Source organism: Apteryx mantelli, chromosome 1 (genome assembly GCF_036417845.1).
Source record: "Apteryx mantelli isolate bAptMan1 chromosome 1, bAptMan1.hap1, whole genome shotgun sequence".
Classification (NCBI taxonomy): domain Eukaryota; kingdom Metazoa; phylum Chordata; class Aves; order Apterygiformes; family Apterygidae; genus Apteryx; species Apteryx mantelli.
This window is the reverse complement of record NC_089978.1, coordinates 154,815,489-154,841,672: the sequence shown is the minus strand read 5'-3', so window position 1 is coordinate 154,841,672 and position 26,184 is coordinate 154,815,489. Positions and strand designations below refer to the sequence as shown.

At 43.4% G+C, this 26,184-nt stretch overlaps 1 protein-coding gene across 1 annotated transcript in view; it reads left to right on the top strand.

Moving 5' to 3' along the window:
• The first annotated feature begins 13,457 nt into the window (after nucleotides 1-13,457).
• TMTC1 (transmembrane O-mannosyltransferase targeting cadherins 1) overlaps nucleotides 13,458-26,184 on the top strand; it is a 146,772-nt gene continuing 134,045 nt past the window's right edge. Inside the window, exon 1 of the mRNA XM_067289858.1 lies at nucleotides 13,458-13,774. Coding sequence (XP_067145959.1) covers nucleotides 13,458-13,774 — 317 coding nt within the window. The remainder of the gene's footprint in view (nucleotides 13,775-26,184) is intronic.

The following is a 26,184-nucleotide window of genomic DNA, read 5'->3' as shown; positions in this document are numbered from 1 at the left end:
AATGTTAAGGTCTTCCTTTTAGGAAGACAGAAGATCTGTCTGCATTTGTACAGTACTATCCACACATCTTTTTTATGATTTGCTTTTTAGGATTAGTGACTGGGGGCTTGTTTTTACTGGCATGAGACAATTTTACCTAATCAGGTACATCCATTAAATGCTGGCAGCTGCAATTAGGTATTCGCTTGTACCAAATATACTATCTCAGACCATTGTGTATGTGTGACCTTAGATCCCCAAATGACAGGTTCTTCTGCTGCCTTGGAGATGAACACAGTGTAATTTTTAAATCTCCTTTTTTCATGGCCTGGATTTTAGCAGACGTGCACACACATTCTCACTCCGCAGACCAAGCAGGAGCTACTTCATAAATGCAACAAAAGTTCCTTTAAAAAACAGATTGAGAAAGGTAAGTGCGAATGAATGGGACGTCTGCCCCTGCACTTTATAACTTCTGAGTACAGTGTTAATTCGGATTATAATGATGTTTAAGTAGCACTTTGCGCATTACACATTAGTTCTGAGTACCTAAAAGAAGATGCCTAGGCCTTGTATTTGCTTTGCATGTTTATTTTATTAGGTTTTGTGCTCACAGCACATTCCTGAACTGCAGTTTTACAAATGGACACTAGAGAGCTCCTCTTACTAAAGACATTTCACCAATGGGAAGGCAGAATCCCTGGGAGGCTCGTTCCAAGCATTCCTCTTTCTTTTATACAAAACAATTTTACTCGTTTTTCATTTTTATGTTAAAAAAATTAATATTCTCAAGGGAAAACTATCTTGCCAGACAGAGCAATGGCTGCAGCTGTAACATCACATCTCCTTCCCACCACAAGTAAGAGATTTTGCAGGAGTTGTAGCTTGGGAACTAATTATACAATTTTAGAGATAACAAAAAGTAAATCAAATGCTGCCGGTTTGAAAATTATAATTAAGTTTCCCCTTGAATAACAAACACTCTCAATAAGTGATTTATTATGACTATTACTCTATTAATAATAGTAATAATGCTATATTACTATATTAATAATAGTAATAGTCTATGTCATGCACCTACCTATGCAGAGTACATGTTTTTGTCTAAATTGCTGAGTTTTAGTCACAGATGCTGGATTAATTCTAAATAGCTCTCTGCAGTCACTCTGCTGATAACCTTAAGCCTTACAACACACAAGTGATTGCTAAACACTACTCTATTAGCAAGTGATATAACAGGATGACGACGGGGTCTACTTTTTTCATTAGCTGTGTTTGACCTGTTCCTCCAGTTGCCTTATCCTATCAATCATTTATTCAAAAACAAAACAAAATCTCCTATGCTGTCACTATAAGGGCATTTGCATTCCTGCTTTTCAGACTCTGTTACAAGCACAGTTCTGCTGCCGGATGCTATGATGTGACATCCTATCATATTCCCAGTTAGGGATTTTGCTCTTGGGTTGATTAATAGATAACTGTGTCCCAAGGTCAGCAGCGGAAGGGCACAGGATTTTGCCTCTTAAGAAAATGTCACAATCCTACCTCAAAATCCCAGAGTGCACAAACTGGAAAAATCTATCTGAAAATTTCAGAAAGATTGAGGAAAGCCTTGTTCCAGTCTCTCCTGTGCACTGTCACAGTGCTCAGTTAGAGCAGAGAAATAAGCTGTCTCTGTAAAGGGCTGTAACAACAGCTATTCCCAGAGGCATCTGTGTGCTGATACCCACTCTCCTCCTCCTCCTCATCCCAGTATGAACAGGAACACAACAGCCAGTGAAATCCAGAATGGGGAGCCTTCATGCTCTCTGCAGTTCTTTCCTTTTCCCAATCACTCAGTACACTTAGAAGCTGGCTGAGTAATTAGGAGATCTGTTTTCAGCTCCTGCATGTATTTCCTCTCAGATTTCCTTTGTAACCTTGGGCAGATCTCTTTGCCTTCTTATACTTCTGTTGCTTCAGATTTATTCAGTGATGAAGCTAATGCTTTCATTCTTTGCCTCATTCCCCCTGCCCAGATTGGGGCAGAGAGTCTTTTACTGAGCACATATGTGAGAATGTGCCTCTGTGGGCAAGCCTGAGCCTGGGTATTTTGAGGTGCCTCTCAAAACCTGGCAATAGTTCAGCATCTGTGCAGCTGATGAGGCAGAGTGAGGCCTGGCTGGCACAGCTGAGAGACTGGGCTGGTGAGCTGGCAGAGTGATCCAAAAAGTTTGAGAATTGCTATTGCAGTTGCTCAGTGACACTTTCCTCTGGATTGACCAATTCATTGTGAATTAAAATGTTCCAGGTCTGATTAGATTCCTTTCAGACAACCTGGAAAGGTGAAACTATTTACTGTTGTCTCTGCCTGGAAGTTAAGGAGGATGTTCTGCAGCAGGAAGTCAGATCTGATCAGTTCTACTCAGAAAACCAGAAAAACAATATTCTGAGTTGCGAAGAAGCTTTTCTTCTGGGACAGCTTAACTGTGTTAATGATAGTGAGCTAAAATGTTACATTAACATTTCCTCACTTAGTTTCCAAAGCTGGCATGTGACACTAATAGCTGAAAGCCAGATTCTAATGATAGTCGTGCTCTGTTCTTTTCAACCTACAGTCTTTTAAAAATGCACTGCTAGAAGATAGATGGAAAGGATTTACAGCATAGGGCAACTCCAAACAAGCTGGCCAGGAAGGTCAGTGTAGGATGGGAGAGGCTCCTTTTTGATTCATCTGAGGTTCTTGTCTCTTATAAACTGTTCTGCAGGAGCCTTGGCCATGTCATTATGTGACTTGTACACTGGCTCACATACATGCAGAGCAAGTCCCCAGCATGGCAATCATCAGCTCTCTTCTTAAGTGACCTTGAGCAATCCAGAAAATCCTTTCCTACCTATGAGAGCAGAGGGCTCGTAATGATAAAAACTGTAACAAAATACAGTGATAAGCTGCTGAACTGCAGCTAACAAAATTAAAAGGTGTGGTGAAGTCAGGGCTAGTATGTCTTTTATAAAATCCCATTTCTCAGAAAATTGCATTTTATTGTTTCCAGCCTTGGGAGCTCATATTACAGCCTAGACAAACCTAGCACTGCCCTGTCATTCATCAGTCAGTTTTATGGTATGACAGGAGTCTGAAAAGTTAGAAGCCAGTTAAACAAATTAAAAAATTAAATGAGATTCTCCGACTGCATCTTGCAAAAGAAAAAGAAGGGAACCCCCTTGGGATATCTTCCTTTCATAGGGATGATGCATGGACCCCCCAAAAGGCAGCAAGAGTGAGGTGACCACTAGAGAGAGAGAGAGAGAGAGAGAGACTTGCAAAATTTTACAAAGGAAATTAAAATGTGATTCCTGTCAAGTCACCCCTTATGAGCCATTCTTTTCACATCAACATTTCAGACCATGTGATGTTCAGAAGAATTAAAATGCTAGCTGTGGCTGTGAACTATTTTTTTTTTCCTAATTCTATTTCACTTCAACTGTCCAGACAGCAAATCTTTTGGGAGGTATCCAAGACCTCAGCATGTGAGGAACTCTTTCTAGTAACTAAATATAATAGCTCTGCCAATTTAGCTGACAGATGTGGTTATTTCAGTGACAAAGTGCCCTGGGACCTTCTAATCCCCCTTCTCAAAAAAATCCCCCACTATTGCTTTATTTATCTCCCCCAAATACCTTGGAATGTGGATTTAGGAAAAATGGCTGTTTAATATCATTTTTATAAATCTTTATTTAAGGGATCATGATCCATAGGCTATTCTTTTTCACCAAGATGTAACCTACTGTCAGGTCTGACTAATAACAGTTTATAGACCAGTAGTGAGTCTAAACGGTCTCAGTGACATGAATACAAACTCAGCAGCTCAGCTCACTGCTGCTTAGAATGGATTAATTTCCCATGGCAGACGTCAGCCTCATGCCAAGAAGACTAACCCTTCATGATTTATCTGTTCTTCACAACTGGCAAACTTTGTAAATACAGAGATAACTGTAGGCCCAAATTACAAAATGTGGGACTCTGCAAGACTTGTTTAGAGCTTGGTTGTGCCTGAAATTTCCTTTAGGCTCCTCTTTACTCCTTCCCTTTACAAAACTTTTCAGAGCAAGCTCAAAAGGCTTTTTCATTCTTTTATTGTTTTTATCCATGGTCTATTCAAGCAGTAGTGGTACAAGTGATGCTGACTTCCATGTAATTAATATTTTTCTCTCCATCTTTTTCCCAGGAAAGAATTAAGAGTACAGAGGAGTGTTGCAGTTTGATACAGTGGGTTTTTTGTTATTATTTTTCTTTTTGTTTGTACTGCAGAAAGTTGCCCTTTTGCATGGAGAAGAAGAGGTTCATGAAAATCTTTGGGTCTTGTGGAGGATCATTCATTATTCCGCAAGCAGCTTCCAGGAAAGCTCTGTCTCAGCATATATGGCCTCTAATCTACAGAAAAAAACCATTGTCTTGTACATGAGAAACAAAGCTGTGAAATGAATTCTGTAATAAGGTCTGTTAAGGTATGTTTGGCCACAGAGCATCTCTGACAGCTTCTAGAGAGCCCGCAGGAGAAACTAAGAAAAAGGACCCAGGAAGTGGCAGTTAGGTCAGATGAATCTAGGACCAAGCCCTGGGTCTGATGTGATATTCCCTGGATGGAAAAAAAGGAAGGGCATAACGTCCTTGGGCTGGATCCCATTGCTGAGGTTTCCCTCACATGGAGGCTTCATACCCTGCTATTTTGCGCTGCCTTGGACAAAATGGAAAATGAAATTGCACAAATAAGTGAATGCAGGTTATCGGTAAGCAGGCCGGAATGAAATTTTTGGTCTGCCAGAGATGACAGAAAATGGTGCTCCGAGGTGTTGCTGAGTGAGCAGTTAGTGACAGTGAGCTTACTAGATTTGCTCTCAAACCGTGACTAGTTTTGATTTCTACATCTTCCAGTCTCCAAATGCTGCCCAGAAAACTTCCAGATTCCCGTTGCAGGGAGCCTAGGAGTGTTTCAGCTGAACTGTGGATGACTTTTAGCTTTAGGTGGGAGCCATGGGAGATTCTCTGAGCTCCAGACTAGGCAAATCTCAGTAATACGGGTTTGAATTTGTTTAACAATAGAAATTCAAAGGTTACAAATTCCTACTGACTGAGAAGAAAACTGGAGTGGAATCAGGCAGGAGAAGTCAGCTGCAGTGCATGGATGGAGCGTGGGTGGGCATAAGAAAGCATGACAGACTCATCTTCCTGGAGAGAGACTGTTTCCGGGCTCTGAAACAAGACAGCCCTATGGTTCCTATTAGCAGGAGGAGCTGAAAATCCTGAGCTTCTACACGTGTACTTGTTTGGGGGGAAAATGAGAAAAAGCACATATATATCTTTCCAGAGCTTTTCAGGCAGGCCAAAGGGTTTTAATTCATGTGGACAAAAGGTATATATTGTTAGTAAATACAGTTCATAACTCTAATATCGCCAGTGGAGCGTAGCAATTTGTTTTGCAATGTTGTAGTAATGATGTAGGAAAGCTTCATGTGAGCCTGTATAAGAGAGGGAGGTGATTTTATTTTGAAACAGGTTTTACTCTCACCCTCATGCTCCCAAGCATGGAGACACATAAATCCAGGTGGTCTGGTCCAGATTAGCTGTAGTCACACAGAGGAAAAAGGACACTGCCTACAGACTTTTCATCAGGTCTCCTGGGTTCATCTTAGTTTGACAGGGGAGTGCTCGGTTTGAATGCACCTTTTGGAGCCTTCAGGTGCTGACAGTGGCTGCAATCTCTTGTTTCTCTATCCTGTTCCACCCCTGGAAAAGGATTTACTTTTGTCTCCTAATCTGGGTGATTTAGGGCACTAATCCTTTCCTTTGTCTTCCTTCCATCATTTCTTGATGGGGTTCAGACTCTAGTCCATCCTCTGTCTCGCTCTGTGTGTAGTTTGCCTTTTGTTTAAAGAGGTCCTGGTAAGCTGCACACAGATGTGCTGGGATCTTGCCAACCTACTGATCTAGGTGCCATCAACACTTGCATTCTCATAGTGCTTCTTCTACCTTTCCTCCTTCTGCTTCCACACCAAGGTAATCACGTTCGTTCTCCATTCAGAATGGCCTTAATATTTCTATTGAAAATCCCTACAGTGTTGCAACATATTTTTCCTGTTCACCACAGAATCACAGGAGTGCAGATGAGTGCTGAAGAGCACGGATCACTGGACTATAAAGAAGATCCAATTTATCCTACCTCCAGTTCACTCTGGTGCATGGTCTATGGAAACAACGGAGAGAGAAAAGGGATCATCGAAAGGTACTCCAATAATTCCTGGCTCTTTCCCCTTCTCACCTCCTCCTGATACTGCCCTTTTGAATCTGACACTGAACTGGGGTCTGTTTTGCTCAATAAAATTTCTTATGTGCTGTAATTTCCTTCTTGGACCAATGAACAGACCAATTCCACAAACAGCTATATCCCATGGTATGGGTTAGGGTTCTGATGCACATTATTTGTTTCATTTGAGAAGCTGTTCAGAAAGCTTTATTGCTTTGATTTTGACTGATCTATTGGCTGCCTTTGAATCTCAATCATCTTGTGAAAACAACAAGCCAGCACATAGTGATGTTTGCAGGTGAAAAGCAGGCCTGCATAATAGCTTCCCAGCTAGTGGATTGGGTTGTTTTAATTGTGCCTGAAAACTTATCTTTGCTTTAACACAGCTAGAACTGCTCTGTGCACCTTGGTGTAAGAGCTCTATGAGAAGAGGCAGTGTCCAGAGTGGCTGATTTATGTGTTGTTTTATCTGGAGTGTTTGTTTAATATCATCACTGGAAAGCTGAGCACAGTAAAATAAAACTGTATCTGCTTGCAGAAATAAAATCCCCAAAAGTCACCTGTAAAGGAATATGCCATATTCCTTTCTCAGTAGCTTTTATGGAAACTTTCACCTTCCTCAAATTACAGTGACTCCATATGGCTTATTCTACACTATAGATTTTAATATTTTTACTGAAATTTATTCTGGCTGTTGCTAATCACAGAGATATGAATAACATTATTATGCAGAGAACAGTCTTGACTGAACTTGGTGCAGATTTATTCATTCATAATTTTTATGTCTTAAACCCAAACATTAAAAAATTGAATAAAGACAAAAAAGATAATTGTAACTACTGGCTTCTACTTCACCTTGATGAAATTGGGCTTGCTTGGTAATCAGACCATAAATGTAGAGATTTTCTGATTTTATTTGATTATCTGATTTTATCAGACAATTTGCAGAGATTCCAATTCAGTAGAAACTAGAGATGATAGAAGATCTTATGAATAAATCAGTCACTTGTAGGATAGAACTGTTACTGAGTTCCAGCTTAGAGATGCCCACAAAACAAAACCAGCTGAATATGAATAAGGAACAAACTAGGGGTCTTTAACCTCTCTTCTTATTTCAATATGAAAGCTTCCAAGGGATGATTATGTTGAGAAACATACAGACAATTCTGAAGTCTGAGTATAGAGTAAAATTAAACTGATCCAGATTGGTCCTCAGATAAAAATGCTTGCTTTCTCTCACTGAAATCAGATTCTTCTTCAGAATCCAAAGGCTGCACACAATAGCAATGTGAATTCCAACCTTTAAATATTGACCAGAGTGCTGTGTCTGAACCAAATCTTTCTTATGCTACATTTGACTCCAATGCCCTTAGCAAGTTCAACATCCAACTTTACAGCCATGGTGCAATTTTTATGTGTCTTTGCACAGTCTTGTAGGAAGCATATGGTTTCTGAAATCATGCACGACAGATAGGTGCCTAACAAAACCCCAGCAATTCTGAGTAAGAGTATGGGACCTTGGGTAGTGCTTGTACTTTTGAAACACCTCTTGTTGGAGTCCAATTTACTAATGTTAATTTCTCAAGAAAGCTGTTCTTTTAAAACAACTTCTCTCCATCAAGATCTCCACATTAAACAGCCTCACATCCATTTGGGCCTGCATGTACTCAGAAACAACATTCCAGGTAGAGTAAAAATGCAGTCCAGGGCTATGTATTGCAAGTGAAAAAAATGTTGGGCCATCTAAGAGTCCCTGATTAATTCAGCCAAAAACGAGACTATTTTGAGCTGAGTCTTTCCCTTTTTTGTTTTTGTGGTTCTGAGCCATTATCTGATTTCCACGAAGTACATAAAAATTCAGCTTAGACTGTGTTATACCTAATCAACATTAAATAGATGAATGATGTAAGTGACAACTCTTATGGCTCAGGCCCTACACACTGCATTCTTCCCTTGCTCTGTTATTAAAACGATCTTTCAGGCAAGAGCACAACTTTGACTTTGGAAAAATTCTGCAAAGTTTTTAGAGAAGAAAGAGTGCAGATCCATGCTCAATAAGTTTTCTCTCCCCCATTCCCTTTTTCTTCATGATGCTTCACACACCCAAATCAAATACACACAAATGCTTAGAGAAAATATTAATCTCTTCAGCAGATGACTGAATCCACTAGAGTGGATTATTTCAATAGGCATATTCTACATTTACTTTGTATATGAAGAATTCCATTATTCTCATCACTGGCAATTTTACCACCTTTGTATTGTCCTGACCTTTAAACTGCAAATAACAAATCTAAGTCACTTTGTGCCCATTTTCTCCATGCCTCTCTCCTCTGTTAATCATGGTTCTTCTATCCATCATGGCCTATACAATCCTGGCCATAGAATGAAGCTTGAACTGGGTCTCTTCAAAGGCAGAAAATACATTTGTTGTGTGAGCTGAAAAAGAGATTCCCTCTAATCCAGTAACAGCTATGGCAAGCTTTTCTCAGTTTGAAACCTCTCACTTTATACAAGCATATGAAACAGGTGATAAATGAATCTAAAAATGGGTCACAGAGGATTCTATGTTGCTTGCCATGTGTGTCAGTGATGGGTAATGTGCATCCACAGGGATCCACCAAGCAGTTTGTATCATGTGATACCTTCTTGTTGATATTAGTTTGTAAAAACTGAGGGATTTGAATTTTCAGGACTAATATTTGTCTGTGACTGCCACAGGGAGAAAGTTTACTATGGTGTGATGAATTGAACTTGAAATACTACATCCCTATTGAAAATGAAAGGTCATCCTGAGGATTCTGTATTTCTCTGTCTCCTAAGGATCACAGGACCAGAAAAAAGTTACAGAGATGCTAAGGTCAAAAAGGTTTTCTCTCATGCCTGTAGTGCTTTAGGCTCTTGGCCACCACTTAAAGAGCAAGCAAAAACTTAAGAACTTCCTCTGGGCTTCAGAAAGACTTTGCTAAGGATAAACTTTCTGTAGCCTAAACAGATTCAGAAACAAATCGGTCTGGTAAAAAGAGAAAAGGATCATAATTAGGATTTTTCTAGCCTCATCCAGTAGAGAGTTTCATTTCAGCCTCCGTTGCAGGGCTCCCGGTAATTCCAAAGTTTAAAACCTGTTTGGCTAGACCTAATGATGCCTGCACTGAATGGCTTGGAGGGACTCTAGACCACATGGATTGCTGTCTCGCAATAGCTCTTCCAACACAGAAGGCACACTGGATAAAAATGCCGAACTCGGTTCCAGGTTTTGCAACATTCCTTCATTTAAGATGGAAATTTCCTTTAATAGCTGGCAGGACATGGTGGTTGGCTTATTCTTTAGGGTTTTTTTTGCTTTTAACCATATAAACGTAATCTATCTATCAGCCAAAGATTATATGCATTGCAGATACAGAGTTTCATCCTGGGGCTATTGAAATGAATTGCATAACCATTCAGTAACTGACTACAAGCACAAATCACTTGTATTGGTTACCAAATGGCTTAGTTTAAATGTAAAATTATTTGTTCAGACAGCAAGAAACTATTTACACATGCTACTTTTGAATTTTACCTTTAGCTATGACCATATGGTAACTTAACTTTTAAATTGTATTTACCGCATTCTTGTACTTTAATCAGTCAAGGCAAAGCTAAACTCTTCAGAACTCCATGTTTAAGCTTTAAAATTAAAACTTTTACTGGTTCTCTCTTCCTTTGAGCTGTTACCATCTTCAGATAATACCAGATCAACCAGTGCTTAACACTTTGGCATAACAGTTCAAATGTGTATACTGCCTTGTATACCCTGACTTACGTTTTACTCAGTGGAGGCTAAACTTTCTTATTTGAGGAGTAATGAGCTCTGCTCAATTAGCAGAGCAATTTTTGTGAGCATTGCACATAATTAGTTCCAAGGTCTCCATAGTTTTAACAGTCATTTGTTAACAATCTTTTTATACAGCTGGCATGAAACTTGTAAATCAAATACAAGTAAATAGTCAAATAACTGAAGCACTTAAACTACACACATGATTCCATAACTCAAATATGCTTTTTTGGGAAGCAATTTAGCTTTAAATTTCAGAAGTGATGACATGGCTACTTTTTGCAGAGAAAGAATCAAGGTCTGCAGGATCAGGGAATACTTCTTATTAGACCTGCTATTTTTGGAAGTGGCAAAGAAGTTTTAGAATAAACCATCCCTTCACTAGATTCTCTTCTTTTCTCCTCCCCCCCCACGTATATGGATGCATGTGTTACAGACTTCAGACCTAATATACAACAGTTCTGGATGTGCATTTTCCTATTCTCTGAATTCTTACATTTTGTTGATAGTTTCTTAATAGTTCGTCAGGGATTCTAGAAATAGATAACATCCTTAATTCAGTCTATGACGGTGACTAATGAATTATGAGGTAATGCGGATCGAAAGGGAAAGACTGTGTGCCTGCATTTCAGCAGGTCGTGGTGTTAAGAACAGGTGGTCTTCCTCTGTGGCTGACTGTCTCTTTTAGACTCTTGCTTGAGGGAAGAAAGTAAAGATCTGACTTATCTTTTTATCCAGCATTGAGAAGTGCTACTAGTGTCACCCCCTATAAAAGAACCTTGACAAATCATAGAATTTTGGTAAGTGCATAAGAAAAGAGGTGAGAAAATAAATAGGTTTTTCCCTGTTGCATACTCTAGGTTCTCCTGCTAGATGAAAGCTAATTGTCCATGTTTGTGCCCAACTAAGGAGAATGAGGGCAGAACGAGTCCTGAATTTGTCAGGACTGGCGTGTCTTTCAATGCTTTTTGGTGCTGTCAAGCATTGTAGTTTCTCAGTGTGCTGCCCCTGACATGGAAAAATCACCCCAAGAGACCTATTGAGAGCAGTACAACCCAGCAGTGTGGCAAGGAAGCAGAAGCTCGTGCTGCCCTTGCTGGTAAGTGAAGATGAAGGAGAAGGGAAGGAGGAAAAAGAAGAAGGTTGAAAGGTGTTGGTGGGAAAGGCTGCGACTGACTTTGGTCTATGCTGGAGATGAGATGTGGGGGCCCTGTTTGGAGGGACAATCTGTCAAGGCCTAGTTGCGATGCTGGGAACTTGGGTTTGTGGGTAACACAACAGCAATGCTAATGAAAGCCCTTTATGCTGCCTGGCTCCCATTCAGTAAATTTGCCCCAAAGAGTAGTTAGGCCCCTTAGTTGCTCATTCCAGTTACAGATTTTGTTTGGTAGAGTAATTTAAGATTCCAGATATTACCTGGATTCCACTGTAAGGCACTTTCAACCTTTAAATCTTTTAAACTGTTTTTTGCATTTGTCAATTTTACAGTTTTTTCCCCCTAGTAACTGTCAACATTTAAATTTATGTCAACAAAAAGTCCCAATTTGACCTTTTAGGCAACTCAGGAAAAGTGACTTTGTTTCCAGAGATGCTGGGAGCTCACTGGCTTCAGTATTTCAGTGCCTCTGGATATTAGGCTGTTTCTATTTATATGCCTATGCATATATGTTGGAGTCTAGCTTTATGTTCCCAAGCCTGAAAACTTTGGTGGTAATGAATACCAATACACCATAACGAATGGTCTCCCAAGCTGGGGAAAGCTCTGGGGAGCCGGCTGCTAAAATTCCACCAGCCACTTAAAGGGAAGTTTGAGTGATGGCCCTGCTTCTGCTGGAGTTTTCTTCTGTCCTGGATATAAACATGCTGTCCTAGTTAGTTAACTGTTATTCTTAGCTATTACAAAAGTGCATCTGAAAAGCCTGTTTTCTTTCTATTGCATTTGGAAAAAAACAGATTGCTCAAAGTGCCAAATATTCTGGGAAAAAGAAAACATTCCTGGAGAAGGATTGTCCTGGACAGTCTATGAGAACTCTTCGCTACTTCCTCTGCTCTCTTTCCCCCCCCCCCCCCACATGCACGCACACACGCACACACAGCAAGCTGAATTGCACAAGCTGATTGGTTAACTCACCCATACTCAGGGTATTTTTTTTTCAGGGACAAATTCAGAGCATGTCCAGTATATTCATTTGCCTAACTTAATCTAAGCCTCTTTGCCAAGCAGTGTTATTTCTTTATTTGGTTATAAAAGGTGTTTTTATTTGAATGGTAAAAAAGATTAATAGAGTCCGTATTTTTCTGTTTTCTGAAAGAGCCATGGCCACATAACCTTTATATGTGGCCGAGCAGAAGAACTGAACAAGGCCTTTCCTTGGGTGAGAGTTATTGGGAGTCACTAATACAAGCAAGGAAATATATGGGAGAGGATGGGCTCCAACACAACACAGCCATTAAAATAATGCTTTGGAAGAGGCAGGTCTCAGGTGATTTTGGAAGGAGCATGCATGATGGACCAAAGTAGGGAAAACAAGTCCCATGGCACCAAAATGCCTTCCCAGCCTGCAGGACAAGGTGGGGGGCTGTTTGGGATAGATGGTGCTGCAGTGTGGATGCCGTGGAGTAGTGTGGATGCTGCGGATGCCGTGGAGCAGCGCGGATGCTGTGGAGCAGCATGAGTGCTGCGGATGCCGTGGAGCAGCGTGGATGCCGTGGAGCAGCATGGATGCTGTGGAGCAGCGTGGATGCCGTGGAGCAGCGTGGAGCTGGCTGGGCCGTTCCCGCTCCCAGGTGAATGCAGGGCGGAGGGAGGCTGGTCCCGGCGGGCCCGGCCGTGAAGGGGGGATGGAGGCGGGGGAAGGCAGAGCCCCTCGCAGCGGGGAGCACAGCTTTGCCCTCGCGTCCTGCAAGCGACGGGGCGAACTTGCCACACCGGGTCCGTCGAGGCGGCGCTTCGCCCCCGGGCTCCGCTCCCAGCCCAAGCAGCACCCTCTGCCCGCCGGTGCCGGTGCCGGGGCTCCCCGGTGCGGGGGGCCGCGACCCCGGGCCGAGCCCGCGCCGGCGGCGGGCCGAGGTGCGGGAAGGGGGGTGACAGCGCAGCAAGGAGCATGCGTGCGGGGGGGGGGGGGAGGAGGAGGCGAGGAGGAGGAGGAGGAGGAGAGAGGAGGAGGAGGGATGGCGAGGGGAGGCGGCTGCTGTTTATTTGCAGCCGGGCCGGCCGCGGCTCGGCACAGCGCGAGCGGCCGGCGGCGGCGGTCGCGCTGCCCGCCCCGCGCCATGCGGGCGCCGCTGCCTCCCCGCGCCGTGGCGGCGGCGGCGGCGGGGGAGCAGCAGCGCCCCGGAGCGCCCCGCCCGGCGGCCCCCGGCGCCGGCCCGGCCCGACCATGGTGACGGGCTCGGCGCGGGGCTCCCGCAGCCGGGACCGCGCCGCGCCGCGGCCGCCCGGCCCGGGCTGCGCGGGGGGCGGCGGGCGCGGCGGGGCGGCGGCGGCGGCGGCGCTGGCGGCGCTGTGCGCCCTGTGCTACGGCAACTCGCTGCGGGGCGAGTTCGTGCACGACGACGTCTGGGCCATCGTGCACAACCCGGACGTGCGGGCGGCCGCCCCCGTGGCCGCCGCCTTCGCCAACGACTTCTGGGGCAAGCGGATGGCCGAGAACACCAGCCACAAGTCCTACCGGCCCCTCTGCGTCCTCACCTTCAAGTAAGTGCCGCTGCCCCGCGCCGCCCTCCGTGCCCCGACGGGCCGGGGACGGGCGGCGGGCGCCTCCTCGCTCGCCCTGCGCGCCCGCCCGCGGCTCCGTGCCCGGGCCGGCGCTGGCAGCGGCGCCGCGGGCCGCCCCCGGGGCGGCGGGGTGGCGGGGAGCCTCCCCGGCGCCGCCGCCGCCGGTTTCCTGCCCTCGGCTCCGTGATTCAGCATTTCTGCCGGGCAGCGCCGGCCCGGGACGGGGAGCCCCCGGGTCCGCGGCTGCCGCCTCCCCCCGGGGGGACCCCGGCCCGTGGGGCTCCTCCCGGCGAGGAGCTGTCCTGTGGGAACTTCCCGCTTCCCGGCGGGCGCCCGGCTCCCCTCCTGCCTAGGGAGCAGGTGTCGCGTCTGCTGAGGGCTGCGCGGAATAAAAGGGAGAATTGGGGAATAAAAGGGAGAGTCGAGCATTTCAGAAAGCTTTCTTCGCTGAGAAGGGTGCGCACGCAGAATTCCCCTTAAGTTCCTCCTGCCACTCGTCCCTCTGCTTTACCTGCAGGACTTTTCTCCGCAGTTGAATGATGGTGTCTGAAACTTCCCAGCTGCTGTTTTGAAGCAGACCCGTAGTTATTCTTACCTGTCTTTCCAACATTAAGCTAAGGGGTCTGCCTCGAGGATGCTGCGCTGTTTCTTGTAGCCAGCCCGGCAGCTGCAAGTCTCTCCTGTCGGTCACTGAGTTTTCAGTCAGCCTTGTCTGCTTCAGATGTTCTCTGCGTACAGCGCGCAGAGGAGTTGAGGAGGAGTTTCGGTTGTAAAGGAATAAAGAGGAGTTGGGCAGCTGCAGAGTAACTGACTGTTACCCTCCCTAATCCTAGAAGGAAAACCAAGGCCTCCCTCTCTTGCAGGGGAGAAGAAGCTGTAGCAGCCCAACTTAGTTACAATTCATGCAGTTAGCATGTTGTTCTTTGCATTAGCGTGTTCTCTTCGTACTATATTCTGATGAAATGCTAATGAGGGTGAATGTTTATCATATTTTAGTATGTAAAAATTATTTGGGACAGGGGGGCTGTGCTGTGGAAAGGGTGTAGCTAGGTGCAGAGTTACGGGTCATGTTTAGCGCTCGGGTTTTGTCTGTAAGTGAGCGGTAAAGATGTTCATTACCAACCCATGGCAGGCAAAGGAACAAGCTACATAGACAGCAGAAAGTATAGCAGGAGGAGGTGTTACTGGTGGCTAGAACCTGGTAGACTCTTCTCATTGAGTCACTATTCATTAGAATACCTGATATTTATAAATAACATTCATGACTGTCTGAAAAGAGCGTGTTTCTATAATGCAAGACGAATTTAGGGAAATGCAGCATCCCTTCGGTACTCCCACAGAGCACCTGCCACCCTTCCTGTTGTAAAGGCAGGCTTGGAGACGATGGCAATCGATACCCAGCTGCCCGGGGAAGCAGGGACTGCAGGGGTCAATGGATGGAATATCCCTGATAAAGCAAAACTGCCAACAGTACAAATACTTGCAAGCTGGATTGTTCAGAGCAGATTTTATACATTCTCCTTGAAAATGTTCTAAGCAGATTTCTGTAAAGAGCAATGGGGAAGTAGGCAGCAATGGACAGAGTTAGCTTGGCGCACGCAGAATGCCTTCTCCATCATGCATTCAGCCAAATTGTTGGTGTGGTCTGATTAATCCATTACTCCACTGTGGGTAATTTGAGAGGTGAGTGGACCTGCATATATCACTGCTGACTGCATTGCATGCTGTGTTGGTGCTAGGCTCGGCCTCATAGATCAGATTGCAGGGGTGAGGTTATGTTATGCAAATTAGCAGAAGAATATTAAACTTTAATAATGCAATGGAAACTTAATAATGCAATGGAAACTATGTGCTTTAATTCACATTTTAATTCACATTTTACATGTCTTTACTCTGAACTGACTTGGCTTTTACTATTTTACTGTTTTTTACTATTTACTACTACTTCTTACTATTTGTTTTTACTATTTCCAAAAAGTGTGTGTGTGTGTGTGTGTGTATAGGATGAAGTGCTGTCCCCATCTAGTCCTTTATAAAATCAGTGATACTAATTCTGTGAGCAAGACTTCATCCTCAAGTGCTTATAATAACCATACTGAAGTATACCGATAAAATATAGGGTCAACGCCTCAGTCATTTGCTCACTGGCTGGCATTGCATTTGGAATAAGGAAGGAATCATTTATCTTCCTGATCCCTGGCTGCAGAGGAAGATTATTTCCAGTGTGTCCCAAATATTCTTTCAGCCCTCTGCTCCCCCCCCCCCCCCCCATTTCTACCAGCAGGGTGTCCAAAGAAGACCTTAGGATCTGGGTGGAGTGGATCGTCCAAACCCAGCGCTTCCAAATAGCATCCAGGGAGCTCTTGTCAAGTAAAGCTGAGCTCATGGTTGAGCTGCATACTGCTTGCCTGAGCCGTCGGCCCCTGCCTGCCTGTCATGATGTTGCTGGTTGCACTCTACCCAGAGAAAGGATTTACCCTGCTGGCTGTAAAATGCTCCACAGAAGTGGCCTTTTAACAAAACTGAAAGGAACATACTTTGTCGATACTCTTGCTAGAGATTAGTGCATCCATTTAGGAAACTCAAGAAAATTGTGTGATGCATGCATTGCAGGATCTCATTGAAAATGGGGAGCAGGAACCAAACCATTCTGGTCTCTCTCTTTTTTTTTTCTTTTTTTTTCTCCTTGTTTTACTTTCTGCTGTGCTAGTTTGACAGGTTAAAACCAATGCATTTTAACAGTTGTATGAATCTTTATACCTGACTGGTGATTGTGCTGCTGTGGTGTGAAATTTTCATCTGAAAAGGCTTGTTTTGAATCTTGCTGTAATAAGATTCAAAAACTGGGAGATCTCCAAACTGCATATACAGAACAGATGTGAAGGGTGGGCTGAAATTTATACCTACAGATCCATCAATCTTCAGAAACTTTGTCTCCATCTCTTTGCTGTCCTTTGTGCCTGCAAAAATAAGAGGAAGGACTTGCCCTGGGGACTCTTCATTAGACTGAACATATATTACATATATGCTACATATTCTGGAAGTGATCTCAATTAAAAAAAAAAATTATCATCAATCTGTCAGAAAATTCTTAAGGAGACTTTGCTGAAATTCTGTAACAGTAGTTCAGCATGCCTCAGTTATTGGAAATCTTAAATGACAGTCCTTATTCCAGTAGACTAATGCTCTGGAGCCAAACAGTGAAAAGAGCTGGAGCGTTTGACAGTATTCACGCAGGATCTGTCATGTGAATGTTCAGAGGAAAATATGAGTAGCCTGTGTTACTAAAACCATTAAGCAAAACTTAAAATATTCACAGAACTGCTGCATTTTTTTTGTGTGGGTGAGCATCAGAAGAAAAAGAAAACCCCAACAGTGAACATGAATTCTTCAGTTAAATTAGTTTGTGTATTTGAACTTCTCACCTTCTTTCTTGATTTCAATAAACTAAAGAAATGTTAAAACTAGTTGATTTACAAACATTTCTATTGTACTTTTGTAACTGCTAGGTGTCAAATCTAGCAGAACTCCCGATCTGTGAAGGGTTTGAAATGATAGGGAATGGTGTTGTTTAGTCCTTAGGAAACACTTACTTCCTGCTATCCAGTGCTGTCACTTAGTTGTTAACCTGCAGCTATTTTCTACTTGAAGAAGGGATTTGACTTCCTTTTTTAAGGAAGAAGAAAGCTTTTGGGACTCAGGATATACTATTTCTTGGTGACTTACATATAAAATGTTAAGAGGAAGAAAAAAAACCTTATCAGTTCTGTATTCACTCCAGTTTTTATATTTAAATGGGGTGCTTTCTGGCTTACACCTTGTCTCCAATAACAGAAGTTCTGTAAATCATTCATTCCCTTCATAGCACTTCAGCTATTCCCTGGTTCCAGTGGTTTTGCAAAAATATTACTCAGCTGTTGAAGCAGAAGGTGAAATCCTGCCCACTCGGCCTGTCTGATGCTGGGTTGGAGGCACCGTGTACCAGCCTGGCACAAGGCATGTGTCGGTGAGGGAGGCGCTGCAGAACCCAAAATGACAGCTCACGAGAGACGAAAGGCTGGGGGAAAAGGAAAAGGGAGTGACAAGTTTAGGCCACAAAGCCATTACAAAGACTAGGGAGGGTGACACTGGGCAAAGAGCCCCAACTGATACCTGGCTCCCCTTGAGGGAGGTGGAAGTCACCATTCGCTGGAAATTTACTTGGATCTGTGAGAAAAGGGTACAGACAGGCGATCCAGCGGTGCTTGGGCTGCTGGGCGGCCGTCTTGGCTCTTGAGGCTCTAGGGGGGAGAGGAGCTGGGGGAGATCCGCACTCAAGGGGAACTGGACTCTCCCACTGGACATACTAAAAGTCTCCTGCACACAATTTGCTCACAGAAATCCTAGTAGTACTCTGATTACTTTAAAAAAAAAAAAAAAAAAAAAAAAAAAAAGCAGTCTGTGCTCACCTGTTCACTGCAGAATGGATGTCCTGCCAGCTCGGCTGGCAGAGGCTACTGATCAGGGATGGTTTGGGTAACATACATGTTTAGGAAATAAATGGTATCCTTCAGCAACAGTTCAGTATTCTGTGTGGGCACCGAGAGCCAAATATAAGACTACCGGTGGCTTTGGATCAAAGCCTAAAGTGACTGTGAGCTTGGGTTAGATGTAAATATACAGCCAAAAGGAGAATTAATTCAATAATTCACTGCCAACCTTCTGATCTATCTAGTTGCTTACAGCTGATCCTTCTGCTTTTTCAACTATATCGATGGCACAAGTTTCAAGGACAGGGAGCTTAAAAAAAAAGGCAGAGAGAGAAGAAAGAGACCTTAGATTTTATTTGTTCTTGATTTAATGTTGTATTCCAGTTTGATATCACAGAGTAATATAGTGAGCTATAATATGTCAGGTTAAATGCACAATGCACAAGTATTCTCTTCTCTCTGTACATCTATGTTAGGGCAATATCACAATGTTTAAGATTATGTCAGTATTTCTTCTCTATAGCTTAGTCTAATATTTCTACGCTAGCAATAGCAATCACTCTCCATGCCGATATTGTGATACCTGCCATGAAATTGATGTAGGATTGCTGGAGCCACAATGGGCTTAAGTTATAGGCAAGGTGAGGTTTGTGAAGAGAGACAGTTGCTTTTATTAGGCCAGTTGTGTTAAAATTGGAATATATGGACACTTTTCTAGACACGTAAGTCTTCCTTCTGACTAACAACAGACTGTTTTGCTGCCGTTTTAGATCTGGGAGAGGGTGCGTGTGCCTCAAAGCTTGCCTTTCTTCCAGCTCTGGGAGTTGCCCATATGAAACAGATGCACAGAAGATTATTTTTCTTCCAGCAGACTGAGTGTAAATATTGTTTTGAAGTAGAAAAGGTGAGCTAGAATGGAATGGTTAATGTATGGTAGCACTTGTCTGATTTTTTTCTTCCTTTGGTTATAGGCCTGGGTTGTGTTCCTTTAGAGATGCCAGCAGGGTCACTTGGGCTCCTGTGGACGGAGGCCGGAGAGTTGCTCACAAGGTGGAATATTTGCGGGGAGACTTTCAGAGATGGCAGGCCATGACTGGGAGCTGCAGTTTGGGGCTGCCTTTTGAGTTTAAAAGCCTTTTATTTTGAGGGGAAGGGTTCCTTAAAAGATCCAAGCAGCTCTTCCTCAAAGGTTTGGCTGACATAAATCCTGTCACACCTATGTTTGCTGCTTTTCTTCATTGGTGTGTTGTCTATTTAACACTTACTTTAATTTGTAGACATTTTTTCTCATCCAGCCTACTATTCCTCTTGCACTAGTGTTACACTTGATTCTCTTTTGTCTTCTTTTGCCAAAAAGGCTCGGCTTTGGACCAACCTTCTTCCCCACAGGAACATCCCTGTCAGTACTCTTCAGAGTACATGAAAATGAGAGAGCCAGTGCTCTGGCTGCTGCTGGTTAGCTAAGGGCATTTCTCTGCATTTACGCACTGTGTTTCTGACTGCTTTCCTGGGCTTTCTCGTTTATTGTCTCTCTCATCTTAAAAAACAAAGCAACCCCTCCACCTCCCCCAAAAAAACCCTGTAAGTGTCTGTCTGTTTTCATACAGTGTGCTTCTTTGTTTCATTATAAATTAATTGGCACTCCCTCCATGGTCTGAGGCTACAGCTGAAAGATTACCAAATTATTTCAAATATGATGAAAAATTTTTGTGTCCAGTTTGAAATGTGCTCTCGATTAGGCCTAATAACTCTAGACTATATTTCTGTTAGTGTTGTTTTCTATTCCTGATGAAAACTGTCCTAGCTGGGTTCTTGAATACGGCTCATTTCTTATTCTGTACATGCTTGAGAGAGGACAGCTCGATGGGTTAAAACATCCGAGTCATTCCCTCATATCGCTATTAAACCCTGGGATGTATTTTACTCTCTGTCTATATTTACTCTGGGAAACTTCCTATCAGTGCAGAGCTGTACAGCATCGCAGGCTGCTTCTTTGTGTTTAGCAGTACGTTCTGGTCAGTAGTGGGATGGTAAAAAGTTTTGTGATATGTTAATTTCCTTCATTGTATTGCTGCTACAGAGACAATATTTAAGATTAATTTGTAAGACAAACTCTCCTTTGTTCACAATGTGGCTAAAATGACGCTTGGTTTGTCAGCTTGTACATTGCCACAGTGGTCTGACTTCTTTTAATTTTCCAGGGCCTTTTTATGGAGACAAATCTAAAGCCATGTGAATAACACATTCAATATCCTTAACACAGGATTGATCATCAACCCACACTTTCTAGTGTTTCACTAGAAATTTCTAACATATTTCCCACTTCCAAGGTGCTGTCTCTTCTCAGTCTAATTGTGATTTCTGTTTTCTTTTCCTAACCATGCTGGAAAGCAATAAGCTGCTTGGAATCCCAACCCTTAGCTGGTGCTCTTGCAAGTGATGACTGTCGTGCTCTAAGGGAATTGCTCTAGCCTGGGGATTGGTGTGCCTCTGTCTTCTTGTCCTTCCCCATTATATACTCAAGTAACAAACCATTTAAACCTTATTCTCCATTTAATTCTGAGGTATTCATATAATCACATTCTACTGTACTGTGAAAAGGCTGCCAGCCCAAAGTACTGCTATGCCGGGAGCGCTTTGCTGTGCTTGTGCTAGCCATCGTCTAAACATTAGTGCAAATTGGGCTTATTTTCCTTTTACTGCTATAGATTTTTCATTAATCTTTGAGTTGTTTCCATGTAGAACTTCAACCACTGTTGTCACTGGTGCAGCTGTGCCATTTTTGGAGTACAAATGCTCATTTTCCTAGCACACAATAGATGCGTCCGTGGAAACTATTAGGAGATTTCACCATGCTCTGAAATCTTGCATTAGTTTACATAAACTTTTTCTTTGTCATACATATCACATAATCATAAAAGGAATGGAAGATCACAGGAAGCCTAACCGATTGTTGTATATTAGTTTAACTCATATAAATCTGCATGTGAGCCTGCCTCTGTAAAAACTGTGGTGTTTTTATGAAGTGTGGGATGCTCTGAGAATTTCCATTAAGTGTTACTTGCTATAACAGATTATCATTATTATGCTGTGCATTTCTATTTCATAATTCTGTGATAACATGTTTTGTTTTTGTTAGTCTGTTGAAAATAATAAAACAGATTAAACTAAACAAGAGCTGCCCAGGGATAATAACAAGGTCTATAAAAAGAGAAACTCTCCAATTATGGTTTATGGTATTATTAAATCATAAGAGGTCTTATAAAAGGTTGAATGAGTCTTTGTGTGCATAAGTGGATAAAAAGCACTGTATTAGAGCCTGGGGTGCTGGTGATTATATAACATAACTGGCTTTGGGTTTTAAAAATGGAATTGGCTTGGGAGCCCTTACTCTTGCGGCATAGTCTCCTTTGGTTCTGGGTCTGTGAGGGTGAAGTCACTGAATCCCTTTGGTTTCCAGGGCTTTTGAGTGCTCTGCAGGTGAATTACTTACCCGAGGAGACGTGTCCCTGCCTGACTTGTCTAGAGGAAGAGTAAGTGCCCTTTGCTTGAGAGTAGTGTTGTGCAGAGTCCTGGCTCTGCAAATACCGCTCCTCGCACAAGTAGCTGAGGCTAGGGGGAGGGAGGGAAAGTGGTTAGCTGGGCATGCGGATAGAAGCTGCCTGTTCTTTTAAGAGCAAGAGTAATTTGCTTTCTTTTAGAGAGCTCTTTTACAAGCTCTTTGATGACATGTTTACTCAGCAGACCTTCAGCAGTTGGTGCCTCTGAAAGTCTCTTTCTGAGACTGCAGCTACATAATTACTTTTCCTCGATTGGGGAGTGGAGGAAAGGAAAAGCTGCCACGTTTATACCGTTGGAGGCGAGGCAAACTACGCCAAAAGCAAAGGATCACGTGCACGGTGCTGCTCCTGAACAACATCTGTTAGCCTTAACAAAAGCAAGGGATTTCTGTGTTAGGGCACATACCTCTTCTTTTGGTATACCTCCCGCTTTGGCATGTAGTTTTGGCAGTGCTCTGCCTCGGGTGTGACTCTGCAAACTGTGGATGCTGCAACACTCGGACACAAAGAGCAGTGCTGGGACTGGAGTCTTTGCTTGGATTTGTGTTATCATGCAGCTGGCTTCTCCCTGAGGGGCACAGTGATCCACGCCTTTTTTTTTCGACAAATTTTTCTACTGATGATGGTTTAGGTGATACAGATCACCTCTATTAGAAGATGCCTGTGACATCTCCTAGTCTCAAGAGATTGTTCCTTGGTATACTTGCTCTTCCCCTCTATTCCCCAGGGGCTTTTGAGGGCCTTTGCATTTGAACTGTTATTCTCCACTTTTCCGCAGCCTTAGCACACTCTTTCCCTTCAAGGATGCTTTCAGACTACAGGAAGGCAGCCTCGTGCAGGGCTGCAGGTTTTATCTACAATTTCACTCCCATTTAACTTTGTTGTAAAACACTCACTCACTTATGTCAGGCAGTGAAGGATCATGCCCTGTGCTGCCAGTTACTTTAATCATTTCTAAACTTTTGCTCAGGAGGGAAGAAAGACCCATTTGGGTGTGTTGCTCCCCCCTAGATCCATGTGTGAACTCATCACCAATACCCCCCTGGTTGCCCTTCTGCAGGCTGCGGAGGGCATCCCATGAGGGCTGGCAGGGACATGGTGCACTCTCACCCCACCGTTCGCACCTGTTGCAGGGCAGGTGTTGGAGCCGTGCCGAACTCTTATTTCCTGAGCGTTGCACAGAGGGCTCCCCTTGAGGAAAGACCTCGCTCCTCTGAGATGATGGTGGTGTCTCCCCAACAAGCGTCCCATGGAGCGTGGTCACTTGTTTTATTCAGCCCCGCATATTTAGAATACTATTTGCAGACACCTTTCTGGCTTGACAGACAGTTCAAAAAGTCTGGTCAGCCCAAAGCATCTGTTTTCCTAGCTGAGCTCTCTTACAAGGCTGTAACATCTACATCTTTCTTACAGGTAGTGCTTTAATGCAAATGGATGTTACGCTCTTCATACAGAAATGGCTAAGGTTCTCAGGCCTGTACAATGCTGCATGTTAGAAAAGATGATAGTGTTGGTGCCTTTTGGGCTTACAACTTAAAAAATAAAAGATTTCCCCATCTGTGGGCCAGCTTAGAAATAGGAACATTAGAAAACCTCCCTCCCATAGCAGAGTACTGTTCCTGTTCATGAACTTTGTGTTGGAGAACCACCACTTCTTATTGAAGGCTAATTTTGAGGTTCCTATGTCTATTTTTCTTCCTTTGTTTGCTGAGCCATATACTGTGTGTAGTTACTGCAAGACTTTGTGGTAACGCTGATGCCCGTAAACAAAGCGAAGGTTGAATCTCTGCAAGAGTATTAAAATTTAAGAAGGGACAAGTCTTTCTGGTTGATTTGCTTAGGCTTTCTCACTCCCCCATGCAGAAGTTGCTTTGTTGTTGCTCTGCTGTGGAGCAAATTTGGCTTTCCATAGCACGCTGCCTTTTTTTCCCGGGGTGGCTGAGTGTGCTGGGGAGCTTTGCGACATTCTCGTGATTCGGATCAGAGCTGTTTGGAGCCCTAGGTTTGCTCACCTGTTTGACATATAATAAACTCAACCACTGTTAACGTTTCAAAATCATTCTACTGGGATTGTTTCAGGACAAAAGAATGTTTCCTTCATTGCGGTTTGGCCTAATTTCTTATGACAAAGAGCTGTAGCAGCAAAAAAAACTACTGTGAGTATAGCACCTGCACACATTCGCATTTAATGGTTATGGACCACCAAAGATGGTATTCAAAACACACAGAGGCATGCTTGTGCTCATATTTTGCTCTTTACTGGAAGGCTTATTCTAATAGCATGGTGGTGTTCTGTTTGTGTCTTGTTATTGTTTTGTTTGGCTTTTTCTTAAAAGAATACAAAGGGGAAAAGCCAGGCAGGGAGGCTGTTGTTTTTACATAGCTGTTTTCAATACCTTAGAATGGGTAATTCTCAGCTCTTACAGGCCTTTTGGGCTTTGTGTTTGGGCCAAGGAGGGGCATGAAGAGCACATCCCACCTTTGGGATAGCTGGCCTAATGGGGACAGGAGGATTGACCTCCTGCAAGGTCCTGATTTTTGCTTATAGACCTGTTTTGCTGGATGGGAAGTGATGTTCAGACATGATCCATGTAGATACATGTAAGATTTACATGAGCGTTGTCCCAGGTTGTGTTTTTAGTGATCGGTCCTCATGTCTTGGTCAAACAGAAAAATAGGAATTCCTCACATTGTGGTGTGTGGGTCCATATCACCTGATAACCTGAGCCTGAGCACTTGCTGTCTCCACTGTCCTCACCCGCTCAGAAGGGCCCTGGCCCTCATAGGCCTTCTCCAGAAATTGGGCTGCCAGAGCGTACTGTTGGCGTTTTTAAAGGGACTGTGCTCCATCCAGCTGATTTACAGCCAGGAACAATTCATTTGTATAAGGAACTGGTCTTGCAGGTGGTCCTTGCTGTTGTGCGCATCTGCAGGTGCCTCTGGGTGGGAATTTTGCTTAGACTGTCATTTTGAGTAGTTTGACTCCTTTTTGAGCAGGGTGGCCTGTGCTGCCTCTCATCCCAGAGGGGTGCTCTGAAACCAAGATTTAGGCCTGGGGGTTCCCACTGCCGCAGCATATTTCTAACTGAAGCTTTGTCTGGGCGTCTGTTACTGACATTTGTTGTGTTTTTGTCGTCTGGTTCTGGTAGAAATGAGGGAAAGTGATGTGTACTACAGACCTGAAGTGCTTTGCAGGAGAAAAGGAAAAAAATACCCCAAAACAACCCCCCCCCCCCCCGTCAGGTATTCTTGGATCACACAGACTGATGTCTTGTCAAAATGTAGTTGCATCAACCTGTACTTCAAAGTGAAAGGTCAAGTCATGCTAAAATCACACTTCTAAACTGTGCTGGCTTCAGCTATTGCATCCGCAAATACTCCAGTGGGAACAAAACCGGAATGCACAAGTGAGACTCCTGTTAAAGTTACACTGACCTGGAAAAGGCAGCCCAGGACAGATAGCACTCTGCTTGTGAGTAAGGAATGTGGAGGGTATTTATAAAAAGCGTACGTTGTGTGGCCTTCGCAGACACAACATACCTCCTTTGTCTTACAAAAATTAAGGTGTTTGCATAGTAGCACCGACTCAGTGGCGTTGCTGTTGAACCATGTGTATTGTGGCAAAGCTGAAACCTTCGTAACCACAGGAAGAAGCATTGCTATCCCTTTAACGTGTTTACATCTACATGTAAAATATTTGGATTGATTCTTTTCTTCTTTACTGGGTGTCTTGTCTTTTTTTTTTTTTTTTTAAGCATGCTTTAACAGTAATACTTCCAAATTCCTTGTTTGTATATGGAATCTTCATTATATAGAGACACCATGTATATAGGTATTTGTCCAAATGTACAGATATGGTTAATTCTAAAGAGAGACAAGTTATCTTCAACTGCTAATAAAGCAAAGCCTGTCCGCAGCTGTTAAGCAAGTTGGCTGTAAAAAACAGCGACCAGAAAAATATGTGAATACACGTTGTGGATTAAGTGTCATAACAGCTACTTGTTTATTTTCTTTTTATGGCAGCCACAAATAATGAACCCTAATTGTCTCATCAAGATTGAGTCTAAAGAGATGTTAGCCAACTTAAGTCATCACTGTACTTATCATAAAAATGATGCTGACTATTAAGGCAGCTTGGTAGTGTAGACCTGATTTCAGTAAAGCACTTAAATAAATGCTTAGCCTTCAGTACGTGAAAGTATTTTGAAAGTTAAATGGGAATAAATGTGCCTGTAACTTCAAGCATATGCTCCAGTGCTCGGCTGAATCCTTGTTGTTCACAAGGAAATCATCTATTCCATAGTAGAAAATAACTACCCATATTGTAAAGCTGCCATGTGGCTGAGACTACTGCAGAAGA